Below are 19,377 nucleotides of genomic sequence, written 5' to 3'. Positions count from 1 at the left end.
ATCTTTTAAGGTTTAAGTATTGGTGTATTTCAGGTGATGTGTACGAAAGGAACTTCAGGGATATTTTCCCTCTGGCAGTAATAACACCTCTGATGCTCAGCCAGTGTGCCCTAGCAAGGGGTCATTTATCTGCCATGGTTTAGATTGGCGTGAAAGCCTGCTGTTTGCTGTGCAGAGATGACAAATGCTTCTCTCCCCCACAGAAAGGATCAAAAAGACTTCCTTCTCAACTACCACGCTTCTGCCCTCTATTAAGGTTCTTGTGGTTTACCCTTCTGAAATATGCTTCCATCACACAGTTTGTTACTTCACTGAATTTCTTCAAAACCGCTGCAGAAGTGAAGTTATCCTTGAAAAGTGGCAGAAAAAGAAAATAGCCGAGATGGGTCCCGTGCAGTGGCTTACCACTCAGAAGCAAGCAGCGGATAAGGTCATTTTCCTTCTTTCCAATGATGACACCATGTGTGATGGTACCTGTGACAAGAATGAGGGCGGCCCCTGTGAGAACTCCCAAGACCTGTTCCCCCTTGCCTTTAACCTCTTCTGCAGTGATCTGAGAAGCCAGACTCATCTGCGCAAATACGTGGTGGTCTACTTCAGAGAGGATGACATCAAAGACAACTACAGCGCGCTCAGTGTCTGCCCAACGTACCGCCTCATGAAGGATGCTACAGATTTCTGTGCAGAGCTTCTCCATGCCAAGCAGCGTGTATCGGTGGGGAGAAGGCCACACGCCTGTCACTACAGCTGCCTCTCCCTGTAGCCCAGCCATGAAGCAGGAGACCTTAAAGCCTTCTGACCCCTCCAATCACAAGGAAAAAAGTGTCTGTGAGAATCTGAAGTTTACCATATAGGCTACTTGCAGGGAGGATTACAGCTGAACCTTGAACAACCCAAGGGTGCTGACCCCTCTGCAGCTGAAAATCCAGGGACAACTTCACAGTCCATCATCTATATCCATGGTTCAACCATCTGCTGCTACTGCTAAGTCGCTTCAGTCGTGTCCGACTCTGTGCGACCCCACAGACGGCAGCCCACCAGGCTCTACCATCCGTGAGATTCTCCAGGCAAGTACAGTGGAGTGGGTTGCCATTTCCTTCTCCAATGCATGAAAAGTGAAAAGTGAAAGTGTAGATGTGTAGAATGTTATTTACTGAAAAAACTGTGCACATAAGTGTATCTGCCCAGTTCAGACTTGTATTGTTCAAGAGCCAACCATATGTATATCTGCTTGAGCAAAAGGAATAGGGAAGATTTACAACAGGATAATTTACAACGGAATACATACACCTTAATCTAGTAATTAAATGTTATACCAATAAAATTGTTATAAATATTACTAAAGACTGTGGCATTAAAGAGCAGAAACTAAATTTGTAACTATAAAGCTCAATTTCATATCTAAAAATCAGGAACACTTATAATGTAAAACTATAACCACTGTGATAATCAGTAATAAAGCATTTCCCACCTGAACATCCAGTCCTGAATAGGGCATGCCCTGCAAAATAGGTAGAACTGTTTAGCTCTGTAACTAAGTTTAATTAATGAATGCCAAAACTAAGAGTCCTCACTAGTTCAATAACTTCTTAGGTGAAAAACTCGCTGTAACACACAAAAATCTTTATAACAAACATAGGGAATAACAGGCTGTGCTGATCTTCACTAACCATATGCCCTACTCTGTGTGGAAACACTTCTATACCTGGTATTTGCAAAGGACGCTCTGAACCAGCTGAACTAGCTTCATGTCCTACCTGACTCTTGGACAGGGGATTTTTAACATCGACAAAATATATCACTTACAGAGCTGATGTCTACCTTTGCCCAAAGTTACCCATTAGAAGTAACTGTCAGAATTCAGAATTTGTTGATTATTACATAACCTTTCATGTTCAAAACAAAAATAATTCCTATATTGAAGTTAGCCCTCTTGAAGTAATTAATTTTTTATAAATGAGTTATTATACTGTTTTACTTAAGTAAAAAAACAGAATCTACCCTGGCATTACAGAACATAGAGATGGGTGGCATTTTAAGTCTTCCAATTTTTTTTACTTTTCTCAAAGCATCTTTTTCTTAATGCAGAAGTCACTAAAAGTTGGTTATATTAGCATCTGTATTTTCTAGGAAACCCTGTCTCTTTCGCACAGTGCAAGACTGCATCTGCTCTAGAATGTGGATCAGTTTCAGATGGATGACTGTTAAAATGTTTTTGTAGAGTATCCCTAAAGGGCCATGCCACTCCTCTGATACATGTCTTATAAAGACCAAAATAAAGAAGCATAGAGTGTCCAGCTTCACAAGCAAATAATTAGTAATGCCTGAGGCAATACAATTAATGTGGTAAAGCTCACTTACTTGTCGTGTTCAGTTTGCATGGTGCTTTTAAGTGCTGATAATAAAAGATGGACATGGCCTATGTCAAATCACGGACCAGAACCAACTTCCCCTGAATCAACCTCTACCAGCTTTAAGAGCAAATTGCTATTATGTGAAAAGCTATTATAAACAGAATTCATTATGCTTTTAGAACTAGGTAGCTAGTATTACATTGTGTTGAAACAGCCCAGAAACGTAAAATCATAGTGTATAAACTTAATTAAAAACTAAAAAAAAAAAAAAACCCAACAATAGCATACAGTTTTCAGATTGAAGGCAAGCATCCCAAAGAAGAGAAGCAAGTTAAAATTTTGTTACACTGGCAGGCTCTTCTTTGTTTCCAACCTACTGAGCAGACACTCAAGATAATCCTATTTATTTAAAATACTCTAGTATTTCTCCATGTCCTAAACTTCCAACCATCCTTTTTTTGTTTTTTTGGCCCCAATGCTTATGGGGTCTTACTTCCCTGATCACGGACTGAACCTACGATCACAGCAGTGAATGCGCTGAGTCCTAACCAGTGGACCGCCAGGGAAAGCTCCCAACCATCCCTGTTTCTATATTCCACTTGTCTGAGTCTCTTACTTCACCTGCTTTTGTCTTTCTGCCAGTCCCACCCCCAGCCCCAGTTCTAGAGATCATACTGAACAAGAAGTACTCTGAGAACTTTCACTTTGTTTTTCAGGTAAAGAAGACTGGGGAGCTAATGATTCAGTTAGTAATTATGACAGGTACCTTGTCTAAATTATATATAAACCATTTCTATTTGGCTTTAGGAAGATAGTGAGTTTCCCTTTTCTGTTTCTGTTCTGTTTTGGTCAAATAGTGACTGGTTTCCTTTCCCAAGTCCACCCCGGATCATGTGGGTAACAAAAGCCAACCAGCCCAACCTTAAATCTTTGCTTCTGGAAATCTAGACCTGAATGGGCCCCGATATTTTTTGTAATCCAAGAGAAAATTTTAAAAATGAAACAAAACAACAACAACAAAAAAAAAAACAACTTTTTTTCCCCTAAGGAATTTTAGCAGCATATACAAGTCATGACATACGTTTATGCTATACTAGGCAAGAGGGAAAATGTGAAACCAGACATTTCTCACGATTCAGGTACACAGTCACACCCACCCCTCATGGGTACCTGAGACTGCCTAACACTCAGAAGTCAACCTAAAGGGAGGGCTTCACCACCTGAGAACCACTCTATTGCAGCAATGGACATCATCGGGAGTCTGAGACCCCGAAGAAGGGCAGGAGAATTCACCACGGAAGACTAAGTTCATATTTACTCTCAAATGTCCTAACTACAAAAGCAGCTTATTTTTTACACCAATGTAATGTGTTCAACAAAAAGAAGTTAAAATTCATTTATTTTCATGAAACTTAAAAGCACCTAAGTCAATAAATTATACTAAGTCTTGTATACCACAAGGTTTGTGTTGGCCTTCAATAGCGACTCTTCTGTCCATTTCACCACACAAAAGCAGCTCGCTCTCGTAGCATGCGGACGCCAAAGCGCTGCCACTCTCTCTGATAAATCCACAGTTCCTGTGTGGTATCCAAACAAGCCAACACTGCCCCTCCTTTCCAGGCAATCAGCCGGGGATCCATGTCCTAGAGAAGAAATAACAAAGATATTTCAATGAAATCGGACAAGACATATACTTAATCATTTACTGGAATTTAGGGGCAGACTCATGCAGGACCTATGAACTAACCACAGACATTTTCTATTTCAATTCACAAGAAAATTTTTCGGTTTTTATTACTGAAGATGCTATTATTCACTACTTAACTATTATTCCACTAATAGTCCCTATAGGCCGAACCATTTCTAAGGAAATAACTTATTTTGAAATTTGAGTGGAATAAATATATCCCATAACCTCTCCCTCTGAATGAAAATTAAACAAAAATATTCCCTGGAATTGTCAGTGAGAATGATAAAATACAGACACAATCTGTTTCTAAATTGCTGTGTTTATGGTTTCCATGATAGTTCAAAGCAAAAAGATCCTTGAAGATCACCCGGTCTAGGGACCAGCTGGAGATTCTCAATATGAAAGAGATGAAAATGGACTTGTTCTAGTTGACAGTGTGAGAACAGTCAGTCTTCTCCTTGCCCAACCCATCCTTTGACGAAGTCAGAAGCCGGTCATGCTAATCTGGAGGACACAGCAGGGACTGAAAGCCAGTAATCCAGTCCCTGAGTCCATAGCTCCTTCCACATCTGTGTGACCTGCGTGAAAGTGATTTTTCTACTTGCCCCAAGCCCTCGAGAACGCCCCACACACAGACTCATGCCTCGCAGGATTTTCTCTGTCCACATACAACTACAAGTAATGCTATTTCACTGGAAAAGAGTCCGACGTGCACCATGTACAACATACCTTGGGCCTTGTGATCACATCCACATTTTCAATAATTCGCCTGAATGAAGGTGGCATTTTATTGAGAATTCTGTGCTGCAGAAATTCTTGGGCTTTATGAAACATCAAACCACCTCCCACCACCAGGATGGAGCTGTACATCTTCTTTTTGGTTTCATCAGATGCTGAAAAGACAGTGAGATCCCTTTCATGCTTTTTCTTCGTATCTACCACTACCCTAGGCCAAATCACCATCATCTATTGCTTGGTAATGGCAGAAGCCCCTCAAAGCGCTCTCCCCAACCTATCTTCGACAATGCTAAAATGCAGCCAGAGGAACCTTGCAAAGCACAAAATGTGAGCAAGTTGCTGTCCCCACACATGCCCCGCCCCCCAACCCTGCTACTAGCAGGATTAGGACCTCAGTCTCTAAGGGGGCCTACAAAGTCCAGTGTGGTGTGTACCCACTCCTTCCATAGCCTCACCCTGCTTCCCAGTCACACTGGCCTATACACAGACTTCTTCATCTACCTAGAATGCCTTATGTGGTAATTTGACTTGTTTTGGCCTTTGGTACTTGGTTCTATGTTCAAGAAGGCCAGGAATCAGATTCTAATACCTGACAATGTCGGCACAAAGTAGGTCCTCAATAGTTGTTGAATGAACATGCTGCAGGATAAAACTACACCCTAGCCTGAACCCTGGAACTGCTCTCTCCCGGCTCCCCAGATGTGCTTACAACAGCAGTCTATGCTATGGAGGATGGCTTTATCCAGTCCCAGGGCTTTGCCTTCAAACAGCGAGATGGCAGTCTTTCTGGACATCAGTGCGGTGAGAGCCTCCTCAGAATCATTGCCAGCCATCAAACAGTCTCCCTGGGAGGGCCCCAGATCCACCTCCTGGGAATGCAGTCTTTCTGGAAGGTCAGAGGACTGGCCACGAAGGTCCCCTTCGAATCCAATGGGTTTGGATGCAGACTTCCGGTCAGCAGTAGCTTTTGCAGACTTTAAATCAATCAAAAGGAGAGCTGAATGGATGGTCCGACTATGACAGTGGTCAGTGTTCTCCAGCTGGATGTCCCCTCCCCACCCCACTGCTGGAAACTCTGTAAAACAAAGGCCTGTCCCCGTGCCGCAGACAGGAGACACCCCACAGCATACAACCTAGCACCCAGTCCCTGCCCCTGGATAACTGGGTGGGGTGCTATGCAGAAGATGAGGACATGCTAACAAAACCAGGCTGGCAGGGCAGACCACAGAACTTTCCTAATATTGGCTGGATTTTAAGACTGAAATGTTGACGTTGATGAACTATTCCCCCATGAGTTTTTGAGTACAGTTATTTCAGTGGAATTCTTGGGCCAGTGGCTGTCATGGGTCCTCATTTTCAGACCTTATCTAAGCAACCTCATGCTCAGCTTTGGGACAGGAACAAAGACCAGAGCAGCTTTACAGCATTCTCCTCTCCATCATGAGCTGCTGTTTCACTGGCAGATAAGAGCTTTAATTTGTGTCCCTGCAGCAGACATCCTACAACTAGGATCGGCTCTGGACAAAGGAATTCAGTTCCTTGCCTGTGCCTACCCACCTTTCATGTGATAATTTAAAAACAAGTGAGAAAAAAAATAGGTGAGATTTTACCAAAAATACTACTGGAAAAATATTCAAAAGTAGGAAAAGTGCTGAAATAATACACACCAAAAGGGAAGCATCATCATTAAATTAACTTTTACATGTGTGGAGTAGTATTCTGAAAATAGATGTTTGCCCAACAAAGAAATCTGCCATCTGGATTTTAAATGTAGACTTCACCTATGGTCCTAAAAATAGTATCAGCTTTAGCATACTGTCAGACTGCAGTCATTGCAATGATCCATTAAGTGTGGGCAAACTCCTCTCTCAGGCACAAAACTATCCCTTCTCACTCTGACTTAACACAGACCTGTTCCTGCTTGCTCTGTGTGGCCAGCAGGTACTGTTCATCGTGAGGATCCTCAGGGTCACCCTGGGATCTGTGCTGTAAAGTTGTCATTTTCTGTCCAACGATTCCAAAAGTTGCTGGATAAAACAAAGCCATTGGAGCCTGTGCAGGGAAGGAAAAGAATGACCAATCAAGCCTACTGCCTCCTGAAAAAACTGACCTGTTAAATAAATTGTGTCCTTCCAAAAACAAAACTGGCAGGTCAGATCCTATAAGCCAGATTGAGTAAGCATTCTCTTTTGGAAGGAGCATCAGTTCTTCAGTGTGTAATGGGCTTCATCATCAAACTGAAAGGGTGATATAACACCTGAGAGAGAAATCTCAAAGTGAAGGCAAAATAAGTGCCTAGTGAACTACTTCATAATTTCCTAGAATGGCGCCTCTCTCTAAATAGCAACTCCTCACATAGTGGCTAATTAAAAAGATGGCTCAGATCTCCTCTAATCTATACTCTATCGGTGGTTTAAATGTTGGGCTAGCAGCTAATTTACACCCAGTTGGTATTCTGACTTCAAGAGGTTTCCAGCAAATACACATTCTCTCAGTCTGACTGAACCTGGCTGCCTTTCTTTCTACCCATGGGAAACACACACCCATACGTTACCTGAAGTTTTTCATCTCCCAATCGAAACTGGTAAAGAAGGGCAGGGGAATCTGGATGTCGAATCTGAAACTCATGGTCCTGAAGCCCAGAGATGTCCTGAATCCGGGGAAAGATGCTGTCAGTGAATCAGAAAAAGTGCACGCAAACTCTACAAATAACAAGCCTCTCTGCGGTCTAAATCTCACCCACGAAAGGGCTGCCCTACAACTTTCTACCACTCCCACTGGAACTTAAAAAACAGGACTCCAACTGTACCTTGTTTCTCTTTCAACATTTCTGAAATTGCCACTATCTGAATTTCTGGTTTCTTTCATTACCAATATACACAAATACAAACAATATCCAAACCAACAAGCAAATTCCCTCAATAACTGGGAAATGTTACCCTGTTCTACATTTCTCAAAAAAAATTTTTACTCAGAATTTTATTACTTGAAGGTTTTTTTAAAAAAGTCTAAAATGAACAGTATAAAAAGGTAGCAATTCATATACAGCAATGATTAAATGCTGACTGTTCACAATAGTTAAGAAAGTGCTTCAAATGATACAATTTTATCTGTGCCTATGTATTTACCTGCTACTGTTCATTACATCGAAAGGTTAATCTTTATCCTTAGAATGATCATAGATCCTAAGAAGAGAGAAGTCTACTCTCTTAAAAAAAAAACTAGCTGTGTTTTTCTGAGTATGAGATACTTCTGTACGGGTCTGACCTTACCAAAAATCTCACTTCTTAAGAGCTTCAGCCTCAAGGTTTTATCAACTTGGGTTGAATGGGTAGCATAGTACTGTTAATTTTTTAATTATCTTTAAATATCTTCAATTTTTCCTGAAAAGAAAAATAATCAGCAATTTTGATTTTGCTCCCACCTGATCTAAGTGACAAAAGGTTTCTTTAAGGTGCTGCAGAAGAAGGCAATCCATTTTATTTGTTAATTGGCATTCTCTATAAGGGAAACCAGCTCGCTGCATCAGCCAGTAAAAGCATCTTGACACATCAGATCCACCATATGCCAGACAGAGCCTAGAGTTAAGAGAAAAGGGCAGCTAAAAAGATGCAAAGGGTGTTCCAAAAACTCAATTACGCACAGCGAAACAGCAAGTTTCAAGAAATGTTGTAAGGATAAGTTAAAGAATGAAAGGGCAGAATGGATGTAAGAGAGAGAGAAAGGAAACTAGAAAAAACCAGTGGTGAGCATCGACAAGTAAAAAATGCTCCTTGCAAAAAATCCAAGAGACAGAATACACATTAAGTGCAGCTCATTGCCAAGTCCATATGTATAGCATATGACAGCTGTTTGCCTATCTATGCTTACCGACATATAGAGATGGCAGGGAATAACATCATAAGACAAATCTCTCTTGTGGGAGAAAAACTCAAGAGAATACTAGTCACTAACTGAACATTTCTACGATCTGGAAGGATCACTGCTGTGTTGTTTTAGTGGTAGAAGACCTGGGGTCCAGTGTTCTGTCTATACTTCAAGAAGCAATGGCATTAGGCAATACAAATGGAGGAGCGCAAACCACTCAATTAGGGTTTGAGAATGCACTGTAACCTAGGAGGTAACAGCTTAACTTTTCTCAAGGACTGCTTAGACCCTCTTTTAAGTTTGTTTCTATGCCTTAAAAGTCAAACTACCTATGTGAGTGACAGGAAGAATAAAAGCATCCTGAAGAACCCATCCTGGAAGCACAAAATGCTGCAGAGAACTGGTTATATGTATACCTGGTATGTTCACCTGTGCTGGGCTTGTCTCAGATAAGCAAGCAGCAATTCTTCTATCTGTGATGATGTAATAAAGGGACTGGACCACTACAAAGTTGCCCCTCACTCATCAAAAATAATTTGACAAGAAAAGCAAATACTCAGGAGACCCTAGTGGCCTAGTGGTTAGGATTCTAAGCTTTCACTGCTGTGGCCTAGGTTCAATCCCTGTTTGGGGAACTGAGATCCCACAAACTGAGCTGCTGCTAAATCGCTTAAGTCGTGTCTCACTCTCAGTGACCCCATGGACTGTGCAGCCTACCAAGCTCCTCCGTCCATGGGATTTTCCAGGCAAGAGTACTAGAGTGGGGTGCCATTGCCTTCTCCACAAACTGAGCAGTGTGGCCAAAAAAAAAAAGAAAAGCAAATACTCAAAATGCCGGCTAGAGAATTTCGACCTAAAAACCTCTTGTCTCCTAGATGACTTGCCTAAACAAAGCTTTGCTGTGAGTGTGACGGCCACACCAGTGAAAGACACGGAGCCAACATACACACTTCTCTGGCAGGAAAACACATAGCACACACTAGGGCTTGCACGAGCTCAGTGATATGAGTTCACACTGTTGTTGTTTTTAGTCCTTACATTGTGTCCCAACTCTCTGCATTCCCATGGCCTGTAGCCTGCCAGGCTCCTCTCTCCATGGGATTCCCCAGGCAAGAAAACTGGAGTGGATTGCCATTTCCTTCACCAGGGGATTTTCCTGACCCAGAAACTGAACGTGTGTCTCCTGCACTGGCAGGCAGGTTCTTTACCACTGAGCCACCCGGAAAGCCCAGGGTCATGTTAGAGGGTTCCAATGGGAAGGGTAAAATCACCAGTTTATAAGCCTTGTTCAAATTTGAACTTCCACAATCTCGCTGGCTTCGTAAAAAAACAATGTGAATACATAATTCCTTAAAAAATCTTCTAACTCAAGATGCTTTTAGTTAAATAGGCTGTGAAGGAAGAGGAAGAAGAGAATACCTCCTCCCAAGCTCCTCACCGAGTGTTCCGATGAGAGACCCCATCCTCCACACAGCACACGCTTGTCTTCTGGTCTCCGACATCTACAATACATGTACTGCTTAGGCCACTTCCAAAGGTGGCGCACACAGACTCCTGATGGACCACGATCCCTGAAAAACAAAAGGCAGAGGGGTGATCAGGTGGGGAGCAGGAAAGATCCTGTAACAAATATCTAATTAAAGTCTAGGAACCCCCAGGCAAACATCACTGACCCTCCCAGAATAAGCATTTCAGTGAAGCAGTGAATTAAATCAACTGTGTCAGGAAAAAACAAAACAATCTCATTTCAGGCAGGCTTCCCTGGAATAAGACATACCTGAAAAACCCATCTTCATTAGGATCATATTCACTAATTCTTTCACATGCTGTTTATTATAGATATCAGGAATTAACAAGATACATCTATAATACTGAAAAGAAGAACAAAGGAGAAAAAGATAAAATGGTGAATATTCAAGTCAGGTCAGAATAAATTTCACCACAGCTGTCCTCAGAGAGGATTTGCTCTAAAGAAGCAGCAGCAATGGCTAGAGGCCCAAAGTAAAAGCCCAAAGCTCTCTGCTATCTTTTAGGTTTTATATTAAAAAAAATTTTTTTTGAAGTTTTGTGGACTTTTTTTTCCTTTTGAATTATTTAAAACTTGTAAAATGAAAATAAGACAACTGATGTGTCCAAAAAAGGTCCAGAGAGAAGGTATAAACATGAGCAAGTTTGCTGATTGCAGAGCAATAGAAATACCAAGAACCAAACAAAATGAGGGAAAAAAAAGAAAGCACCAGAGGGGAATTTAGTGAAGGAAAAAAAGATTTCCTTAACACCTTAAAGTGGAGAAGGCTTCTGGGACACCGTCTTACAAAGAACTGAGTACAGTGTACTTTTATTGACCAAGAATCTCTAAAGACAATCCAGTAACTAGGAATTTCAGTTTACCTTTAAATCTTTCAGTGGGATTTCCAAGTATTTTTGTATTGCATGAGACCATATTACTTCAATATCTGCCAGAACAGCTGTAAGAGAGCCCCCAGGTCCTGGGTGAATATTTAACTGACCTCTTCTGATAGGCCAGTGAGTATTGTAACAGTCCAAAGGATTAACATACAGGGCCTGGAAACGATGGGGAGATGAATACGTTGTTAGAACTCTTCTCTCAGGGTTTCCCAGATTCACATTAAAAAACCAAAGGCCAGAAGTTATCATTAACATTTGCTGACTGTTCCCATGTTGAGAGTGGAGTGTCTAATATCTCAGGAGCCAGTGTAAATATCTGTTCCTCAGGGTAAGATTACAGAATGCTTGGAAACAACTAGAACTGGGTGGCAAAGCACATTAATTTTATAAATAGGACCTAGGTTTTCTTCTTCCATTTCACTGTGAACAAGTCTCCTACCTCTTCTCCCACCAAAAATTCGGGGTGATGAGATGTGTTTGTCCACTTGTTTCCAGAGCAGTGATCTAAAATAGCGGGTCGCATCTGCTTGTTGTAGGAACGTGCCTGAAACAAAGGAACATCAGAAAATTCTCTGAGTCTATGCAAGAAAACAGGGGCTGCCCTCTTCTCCTCTCTCACAGAGTAGATACAGTAGCAAATTTTAATCATGAATCCAAGATAGGTGACAAAATAGGGATTGGTCACAAGTGGGTTCTCCTGCCCTTTTCCACAACCTTGATTTTTCCCATCCTGTTAACACTTAGGCTGTGATTCACAGCCAATCTAAAATGAATATTGCGCTCTGCTGAAACTTGAATATAAATTTATATATTGGGTTAACCAAACAGTTCATTGGGTTTTTTCTGTCAGATGGCTCAAGTTAGCTGTCTTTAACTTTATTCAAAACAATTGTTAGATTATGTTGTGATAGCTATAACATCAGTGTGCATTTAAAACAAAGACTTGTCAAAACGGGTGATTTTTTGTGTATCCATCTTAATATTGATGATGGAGAAAAAAGGGCAACATTTTCTGCATAGTATGCTTTGTTATTTCAAAAAAGGTAAAAATGCAACTGAAATGCAAAGAAAGATATATGCAGGAATATGGAGAAGGTGACATGACTTATTGAATGTGTCGAAAGTGGTTTGTAAAGTTTCGCACTGGAGATTTCTCACTGGACAATGCTCCCTGGTCCAGTAGACCAGTGGAAGTTGATAGCGATCAAATCGAGACATTACTTGAGAATAATCAACATTATACCATGAGGGAGACAGCCAACATACTGAAAATATCCCAATCAAGCTATGAGTAACATTTGTACTCAAGTACAACCAAGTAACAGCTTGGTTATGTTAATTGCTTTGACGTGGGATTGAAAAGGAGTCCTGTATTATGATCTCCTGGAAAACCAAATGATTCATTCCAAGTACTGCTCCAAATTAGACCAACTGAAAGAAGCACTCGTTGAAAAGCATCCAGAATTAGTCAACAGAAAATACATAATCTTCCATCAGGATAACCTAAGACCACATGTTTTTCTATATGGAAAAACTACTATAGCTTGGATGGGAATTTCTGATTCATCCGCTGTTTTCACCAGAAACCACACCTTTAGATTTCCATTTATTTACAAAGTGTTTAGTGGAAAAAATTTCAGATCCCTGGAGTCTGTAAAAGGCACTTGGAACAGTTCTTTGCTCAAAAAGATAAAAAGTTTTGGGAAGGCAGAATTATGAAGTTGCCTGAAAAACGGTAGAAGGCAGTGGACCAAAACAGTGAACACGTTGTTCAATGAAGTTCTTGGTAAAAATGAAAACTTTGTCTTTTATTTTTACTTAAAACACTGAAGGAACTTTCTGGCCATAAAGACTCGTGTCCGTCCCCAGGAGTACTGGTTTATCACACTAAAAGGACAAACGTAGTAAGAATACAGCTTCCCATCAAGATGCTGGAATCAAGACTCTCAGGTAAACTAAATTTTCATCAACTTGACATAAGAAACACTACCTTACAAATTGTTTGGTTTGCCAAGACATTTGTAACACCAATTTAGGTATTCTGCAGGTGGTTATAAATGGTTTTCTTTCCTTTTTAAAGAAAATCCCATCTTTAATAATTTGCATAATGAAATAGGGAGTGCACACGAATGGTTATGACATAATAGCAGTGATCAAGCAATGAATCTGAAGAGCTGAGACCCAACCTGCTCGGGGGACACAGGAATCCGTCTTGTACCATTTGACATCTTTTTAGACCATATTGCTTGATCCACCATTTTAAGGCCATTTTGCCTTTGTTCATTACTTTCAGGTTTCTGGCAGAAAAAAACAGTGATGAACAGTATAAATGATTTAGTGAAAAAGAAAGCAATGACAAAATATTAGTTTAATCTAGCAACAGAAATGCTCCCTCATCAAGAAGCATGTCCTTCACTTATGTCACATATGTTAACCCTAAGAATTCAAAGTAACCTTTTTATTATTTATAAATTTAAAAAAAAAATCAGAAAAGCACCATCACCATAAACCAACTGTTGCAAATATCTACAACCTCAAGGGACTTGACTAATAGCAGAGCATAGCTACTTTAAACTTACAAGTATTTCAAGACTCTTCCATATATTGATATAATTTTCATGCTTACAATTTTATAGCAATATTTTTTCCTACATGTGTTATTTCACTTAGTTAATGAGTATTCAAGTTATTATGATATTGCAAAGAACATTCCATAAATACTTTTGAAAAGATTATTTTATTTTCTTTCTATTTTTACTCCTGAGCTTTAGTCCCTAAGATAGAATTAGAAGATCCAAAGATACAAGGGAGTTTTAAATCCTTACATTGTCAAGTTACAGTTAAGCTTAGAAATGGACTTAAGGATGGTTTGCTAGTTATGCTAGAAAATGAAACCCTAAGACCTACTATTAGAATTATAGAAACTGCAAGTTCCTAAAACTATCCTTGATTTAAAGCTTAAAAGTGGATTATAATGCAATATACATATTCAATACCTATCATGAAAAATTTTCCTGTTAATTATCACTTGCAAAATAGGACACTTACTGCATCCTAAGTAAATGACCCCAAGGACATATTATTTTTTGCCTTTAAATTATGATTTAACCTAAGATTATAACAAGTGCTTATTGGAGGAATTCAATTTGCTACAGATTGACAATATAAGCTCAATATAAACTCTAAGTATCTGGAAGAAAAAATACAGCAGTCAGTTAAGAAAGTGACAATTCTGTATCCTCCACTAAAAATCAGCTTCATCAATACCCAATTCATCCTGATGGGTTATAAAAATTAATTTTCTTTGGTTACAATTATTTCTGTACAATCTAAAATTGTTAGCTCTGATAAACAATTATATTTGTAACCCTGAACAATGTCATTATTTTAAGATACATTAAGCTATGAAGATGTTGTTCAAGATTATGACATACACTGAATATCCAAGCCCTCACAAGGAGACAACCTTGGGCTTTCTCTCCAGGTCCTACATTTCATGTGTGTGTGGTGTTTTGTTTTGTCCACACAGCGTGACTTGTGGGATCTTAGTTCCCTGACCACGGACTGAACTTGGCCCCTTGGCAGCAAAAGTAGACTGGACTGCCAGGGAATTCCCTCCAAGTCCTCCATTCTGACTCACATTGAGTCCCTCTCTTAGGAGCCAATTGTCCTTGTACAGTGGCTGCCCTTGCTGTTTGTGTCTTCGAGCAATGACGTGAGGAATGCTGGCAGGAAGTGTGTCTGTGGCTCGACCAATCCTCAGAGTTGTGGAACCTGGATGTATGACAACAATGAAGTTGCTCTGGATTTGCTGTAAATATAAAACACAGGAGTGTGACTTTAGAAAATAACATAGATGGTAACAGACTAGACTAAGAAGTTAGTTTTCTGTAATGACTATCAAACTTATTTTGTATCTGTGTTTTGAGGATCTGACTCATGGCACATAGGTCAACAAATCTTTGTTTAAATGAACAAAATCCTAAGTACCCAGTGCAAATCAAGCTATGATTTGGGGATGTTTCTGTGCCAAGGTACAATGGTGACAAGGACAAAGTCCCACCCACTAGAGAACTTTCCATTTACTAAAGAAGACAGTTAAATAAGGAATAATAGCATGGGGAATACTCTGACTCGTGAAGTGCTGGGTTCCCTAAATCTGAACACCTAAAGATTCTTGTTAAAAAAAACAAAATAAAAAAGACCCTAAGGCTTCATGCGAAAGGTTGACTCATTGGAAAAGACCCTAATGCTGGGTAGGATTGGGGGCAGGAGAAGGGGACGACAGAGGATGAGATGGTTGGATGGCATCACCGATTCGATGGACATGGGTTTGGGTAGACTTCGGGAGTTGGTGATGGACAGAGAGGCCTGGCGTGCTGCAATTCATGGGGTCGCAAAGAGTCGGACACGACTGAGCGACTGAACTGAACTGAAGGCTTCACTACAAACTTTCTGAGGTGATCACTATCATTGCTCAGATGTGACAACACTGGTTGAGCAGGTGAGGGAAGAAATGTAGTATTAGAACAGAATCACTGTTTTCTAATGCTGGAAAGGAAGGCTCAATACAGGAACCACTTTCAAGAATGAGCATAAACTGTACTTTGGTCACTGTTTCTTAAATACTTTACCCTTATTGACTCTGTGCTATTTACCTGATTTGCTAATGGTTTGGAGTTAAAAAGCCAGAGTTCACAATTCTATCCTCATATGTCTGCCTTTCACCACCTGTTCTTGGGAGATAGTGAACAAGGACTGATGAAGGAGCACAAATCAAGATGGGCTTGTAGATCCGTAACTCTCAAGGGAGAAGAATATAACCTGAATGACTGGGGAACCTTTACCATGGTAACATGCTGAGGGACTCAGTGGGGAACTCAAAGGGACTCCAACAATCCTTTTGACAAACTGATGCCTCTGTTGAGAATGGCCTTTCCAGCATGACTCATCAGCCAGCACCTACTCCGTTCCACCCGCTGGCTACAGTTGTGTCTTCTCCGCATGGCCCCTTTTAAAACATTTCTGTAACTTGTCGATAAGATACAGTTCAGAACCTCAAGATCAGGACCGTGCCTACTTCTCTAGCTTTACTCTAGAACTACTTCCTTTTCACTCTCTTTGGTCTTCCGAATCCAGATGTCTCCTGATTTCTTAGCTCACAGTGCTGACCTTCAAGCCTGTACAAAGGCACTTCCCTTTGTCTGCAATGTTCTTTCTCCCTTTTAAATCTTACTCTTCCCTTCAGGTCTTAAGTTAAATGTCATTAGACCAAGTGTGTTTGTCCCGCTGCAATAAAATCTTATGGCACCCCTCCTTTTCATGACACTTGTCATTCTTACAATGATTTACTGTCTGCTCTCCCAGAAGACAAAATCTTCATGTAAGAGGGGACTGTTACTGTCTCATTCACTACTGTATGCCCAGTGCATGGCACACAGGAACCTGGTAGGTTATCTGTTGAATGGTGATGGCACCATTCTTACAAAGCCTGGTGCCATTCAGCAGACTCCTCAAGTTTTTTTGTGTTAAGGCAGACAACATATATCTAGAAGACTGAGTTAAACCGATGAGGCTGCTTGCCAGCCGGGACAGGGTGGTGATGGTTTAGTTGCTAAGTTGTGTCTGACTCTTCCACAACCCCATGGACCACAGCTCCCCAGGCTCCTCTGTCCATGGGATTTCCCAGGCAAGAATACTGTAGTCGGTTGCCATTTCCTTCTCTGGGGGATCTTCCAGACCCAGGGATCAAACCTGCGTCTCCTGCTTGGCAGGTGGATTCTTTACCAATGAGTTACCTGGGAAGCCTGCCGTCGGGGACATCTGTATCCCATCAATGGTACACAGGCTGCAGGATACTGATTGGGAAGCTCTGGGCTAGTAAATACAGTTTTCCAAAGTCTGGACAAGGACTTTTTAATAATTACATATTTAACATATTAAAAAATAACTAGCCAGTGAATCCTACATATCATTTCCTGGACATTATTGCTTAAGAAAAGATTCAGAAGAAAAAAAAAAGTTATTCAGCAAGTAACAGTCGAGGTGCCACAGAGGATATGGAAAAACCAAAAGGTGTTACATGACTGATGTGAAGCCAATGTTTCAACAGTGGTTAAGGGCCCGGGCTCTGGATTCACAGATACGGCTTCAAGTTCAGAGCGTGCCACTTCTTGGCTCTGACTGAAGTTCCTACCTCAGAGAGCTACTATGAGGATTAAAAGAGTTGATCATGCAGCCCGGAGTCTGGCTAGCTCTTCCAAAGTTCCCCTTGGGAAGAGGCCAGGCTCTGCCTTATACCACTCTCATGACACCCCTCTTAAGAGCTCCAGTCTCATTTCTTGCTCTCTCTTCTTCCCTGATTCCAGAGATTCTCATCTCCAACACTTTCGTATGCTCTCTTGGCCCAGGTCTCCTCCACACACGTATGTTCTCCTGCCCTCACACTCCCCATGGCTAACTCCTAAATACCCTTTAGGTCTCTGTCTAGGTGTCAGCTGCATGGAAGAAACTGTCCCAGACCGTCAGGGTTGGAGGAGGTACCTGCTGTGTGTGTCCAATACTTCCGCCTGAAAAATATTTACTTCTGCTTCATTGACTATGCTAAAGCCTTTGGACTGTCTGGATCACAACAAACTGTGGAGAATTCTTAAAGAGATAGAATACCAGACTACCTTACCTGCCTCCTGAGAAACCTGTATGCAGGTCAAGAAGCAACAGTTAGAACCAGACACGGAACAGACAGGTTTAAAATTGGGAAAGGAGTACGTCAAGGCTGTATATTGTCACCCTGCTTATTTAACTTCTATGCAGAGTACATCACGCAACATGCTAGGAGAAATATTAATAAACTCAGATATGCAGATGATACCACCCTAATGGCAGAAAGTGAAGAGAAACTAAAGCACCTTTTGATGAAGGTGAAAGAGGAGAGTGAAAAAGATGGCTTAAAACTCAACATTCAAAAAATTAAGATCATGGCATCCAGCCCCATCACTTCATGGCAAACAGATGGTGAAAAAAATGGAAATAGTGACAGACTTTATTTTCTTGGGCTCCAGCATCACTGCAGATAGTGACTGCAGCCATGAAATTAAAGACGCTTGCTTCTTGGAAGAAAAGCTAAGACTAACCTAGAGAGCATGTTAAAAAGCAGAGACATCACTTTTATTGGACAACAAAGGTCCATATAGTCAAAGCTAAGGTTTTTCCAGTAGTTATGCATGGATTTGAGCGTTGGACCATAAAGCTGAGCACTGAAGAACTGATGCTTTTGAACTGTGGTGCTGGAGAAGACTCTTGAGAGGACCTTGGACTGCAAGATCAAACCAGTCAATCCTAAAGGAAATCAACCCTGAATATTCATTGAAGGCACTGATACTGAAGCTGAAGTTCAACACTCTGGCCACCTGATGTGAAGGGCCGACTCACTGGAAAAGACCTTGATGCTGGGAAAGATTGAAGAAAGGAGGAGAAGGGGATGACAGAGGAGGAGATGGTTGGATGGCATCACCGACTCAATGCACGTGATTTTGAGCAAACTCCGGGAGATGGTGAAGGACAAGGAGGCCTGGTGCGCTGCAGTCCACGGGGTCGCAGAGAGTCGGACACGACTTACCGACTGAACAACAACAATGGTGCTCTGCACTAGCCATCCCACATCAGGCCTTGTTACCGACATCAGGCCTTGCTACCTACTGCTCCAACTCAACTGGAGCTTTCTCCTCCCGCCTCCCCCTCGCAAAGTGGAAGAATCCTAGAGAGTGGGAACTGGCAAGGCCCCGACACACCATCCAGTCCGCTCCCTCAACCATATGACAGTAAAGCGACAGCCCTGTCCTGGTCTCACGGTCCCGAAGGGGCTCGTACAGCAGTTGGTGTGGGCGACCGGTGGGGACGCAGTGACCTGGCCATCCGTCCAGTGCCCTCGGAGCGAACGGGAAATGACCCCCTTGCACCACCCACCCGGGAGGGGGCCCGAAGCCTCGGGTCGCTCGCCAGTCTCCTCCCCTCGCCCAGCTCCGCGGCCCCCGCCCGGAAGCCGAGTCCGAGGCCCGCCCCCGCCGCCTCACCTCCTGCAGCGACTCGGGCACCAGCGCGGGCACGATGGGTCGCTTCACCCCGCGTTGCTCCTTCTCCTTCTCCCCGCCCTTCTCCTTCCCGTTCTCCGCCTCTCCCTTCTCCGCCTGGGTCATGTCGGCCGCCGACGCCCCTCCAGTCTCTAGCCTCAGGGACGCGAAGCGAATGCCAGAGAAACGGTCTCAGCGTAGACGATACCTCTCGGGCGACCGCCCACAGACAAGGTGGCCGCCAGGCGCC

At 42.0% G+C, this 19,377-nt stretch overlaps 2 protein-coding genes across 18 annotated transcripts in view; one reads left to right on the top strand and one right to left on the bottom strand.

Annotated features, from left to right (window-relative positions):
* IL17RB (interleukin 17 receptor B) overlaps positions 1 to 1,383 on the top strand; it is a 17,284-nt gene extending 15,901 nt beyond the window's left edge. For 9 of the 10 annotated variants that reach the window (XM_081524977.1, XM_081524975.1, XM_081524979.1 and 6 more), the window contains one exon: positions 204 to 1,383. In XM_081524977.1, coding sequence (XP_081381103.1) covers positions 204 to 763 — 560 coding nt within the window. In that variant the 3' untranslated portion in view covers positions 764 to 1,383. The remainder of the gene's footprint in view (positions 1 to 203) is intronic. The other variant, XM_081524973.1, reaches the window with a different exon arrangement.
* Positions 1 to 19,377, bottom strand: part of ACTR8 (actin related protein 8) — a 24,604-nt gene extending 5,227 nt beyond the window's left edge. Inside the window, exons 1-14 of one of the 8 annotated variants that reach the window (XR_014064017.1) lie at positions 19,131 to 19,377; positions 14,699 to 14,869; positions 13,245 to 13,355; positions 11,498 to 11,602; positions 11,041 to 11,214; positions 10,427 to 10,520; positions 10,088 to 10,220; positions 8,207 to 8,360; positions 7,337 to 7,432; positions 6,694 to 6,834; positions 5,492 to 5,756; positions 4,774 to 4,937; positions 3,810 to 3,997; positions 406 to 474 (exon numbers count right to left, since the gene is read on the bottom strand). Coding sequence is in view for 6 of the 8 variants with exons in the window: in XM_081524965.1 (XP_081381091.1) it covers positions 3,854 to 3,997; positions 4,774 to 4,937; positions 5,492 to 5,756; positions 6,694 to 6,834; positions 7,337 to 7,432; positions 8,207 to 8,360; positions 10,088 to 10,220; positions 10,427 to 10,520; positions 11,041 to 11,214; positions 11,498 to 11,602; positions 13,245 to 13,355; positions 14,699 to 14,869; positions 19,131 to 19,253 (1,875 nt within the window). In the remaining 2 variants the exon portion in view is untranslated. Of the gene's footprint in view, positions 1 to 3; positions 499 to 3,736; positions 3,998 to 4,773; positions 4,938 to 5,491; positions 5,757 to 6,693; positions 6,835 to 7,336; positions 7,433 to 8,206; positions 8,361 to 10,087; positions 10,221 to 10,426; positions 10,521 to 11,040; positions 11,215 to 11,497; positions 11,603 to 13,244; positions 13,356 to 14,698; positions 14,870 to 19,130 lie in introns of those variants that run through there. The other 7 variants (XR_014064019.1, XM_081524966.1, XM_081524964.1 and 4 more) reach the window with 7 other exon arrangements.

The sequence above is a fragment of the Giraffa tippelskirchi genome, chromosome 9 (assembly GCF_054371585.1).
Source record: "Giraffa tippelskirchi isolate mGirTip1 chromosome 9, T2T-mGirTip1v1.2.pri, whole genome shotgun sequence".
Lineage (NCBI taxonomy): Eukaryota > Metazoa > Chordata > Mammalia > Artiodactyla > Giraffidae > Giraffa > Giraffa tippelskirchi.
Note: the sequence above shows the minus strand (reverse complement) of the source record. Positions and strands in the feature narration are given on the sequence as shown.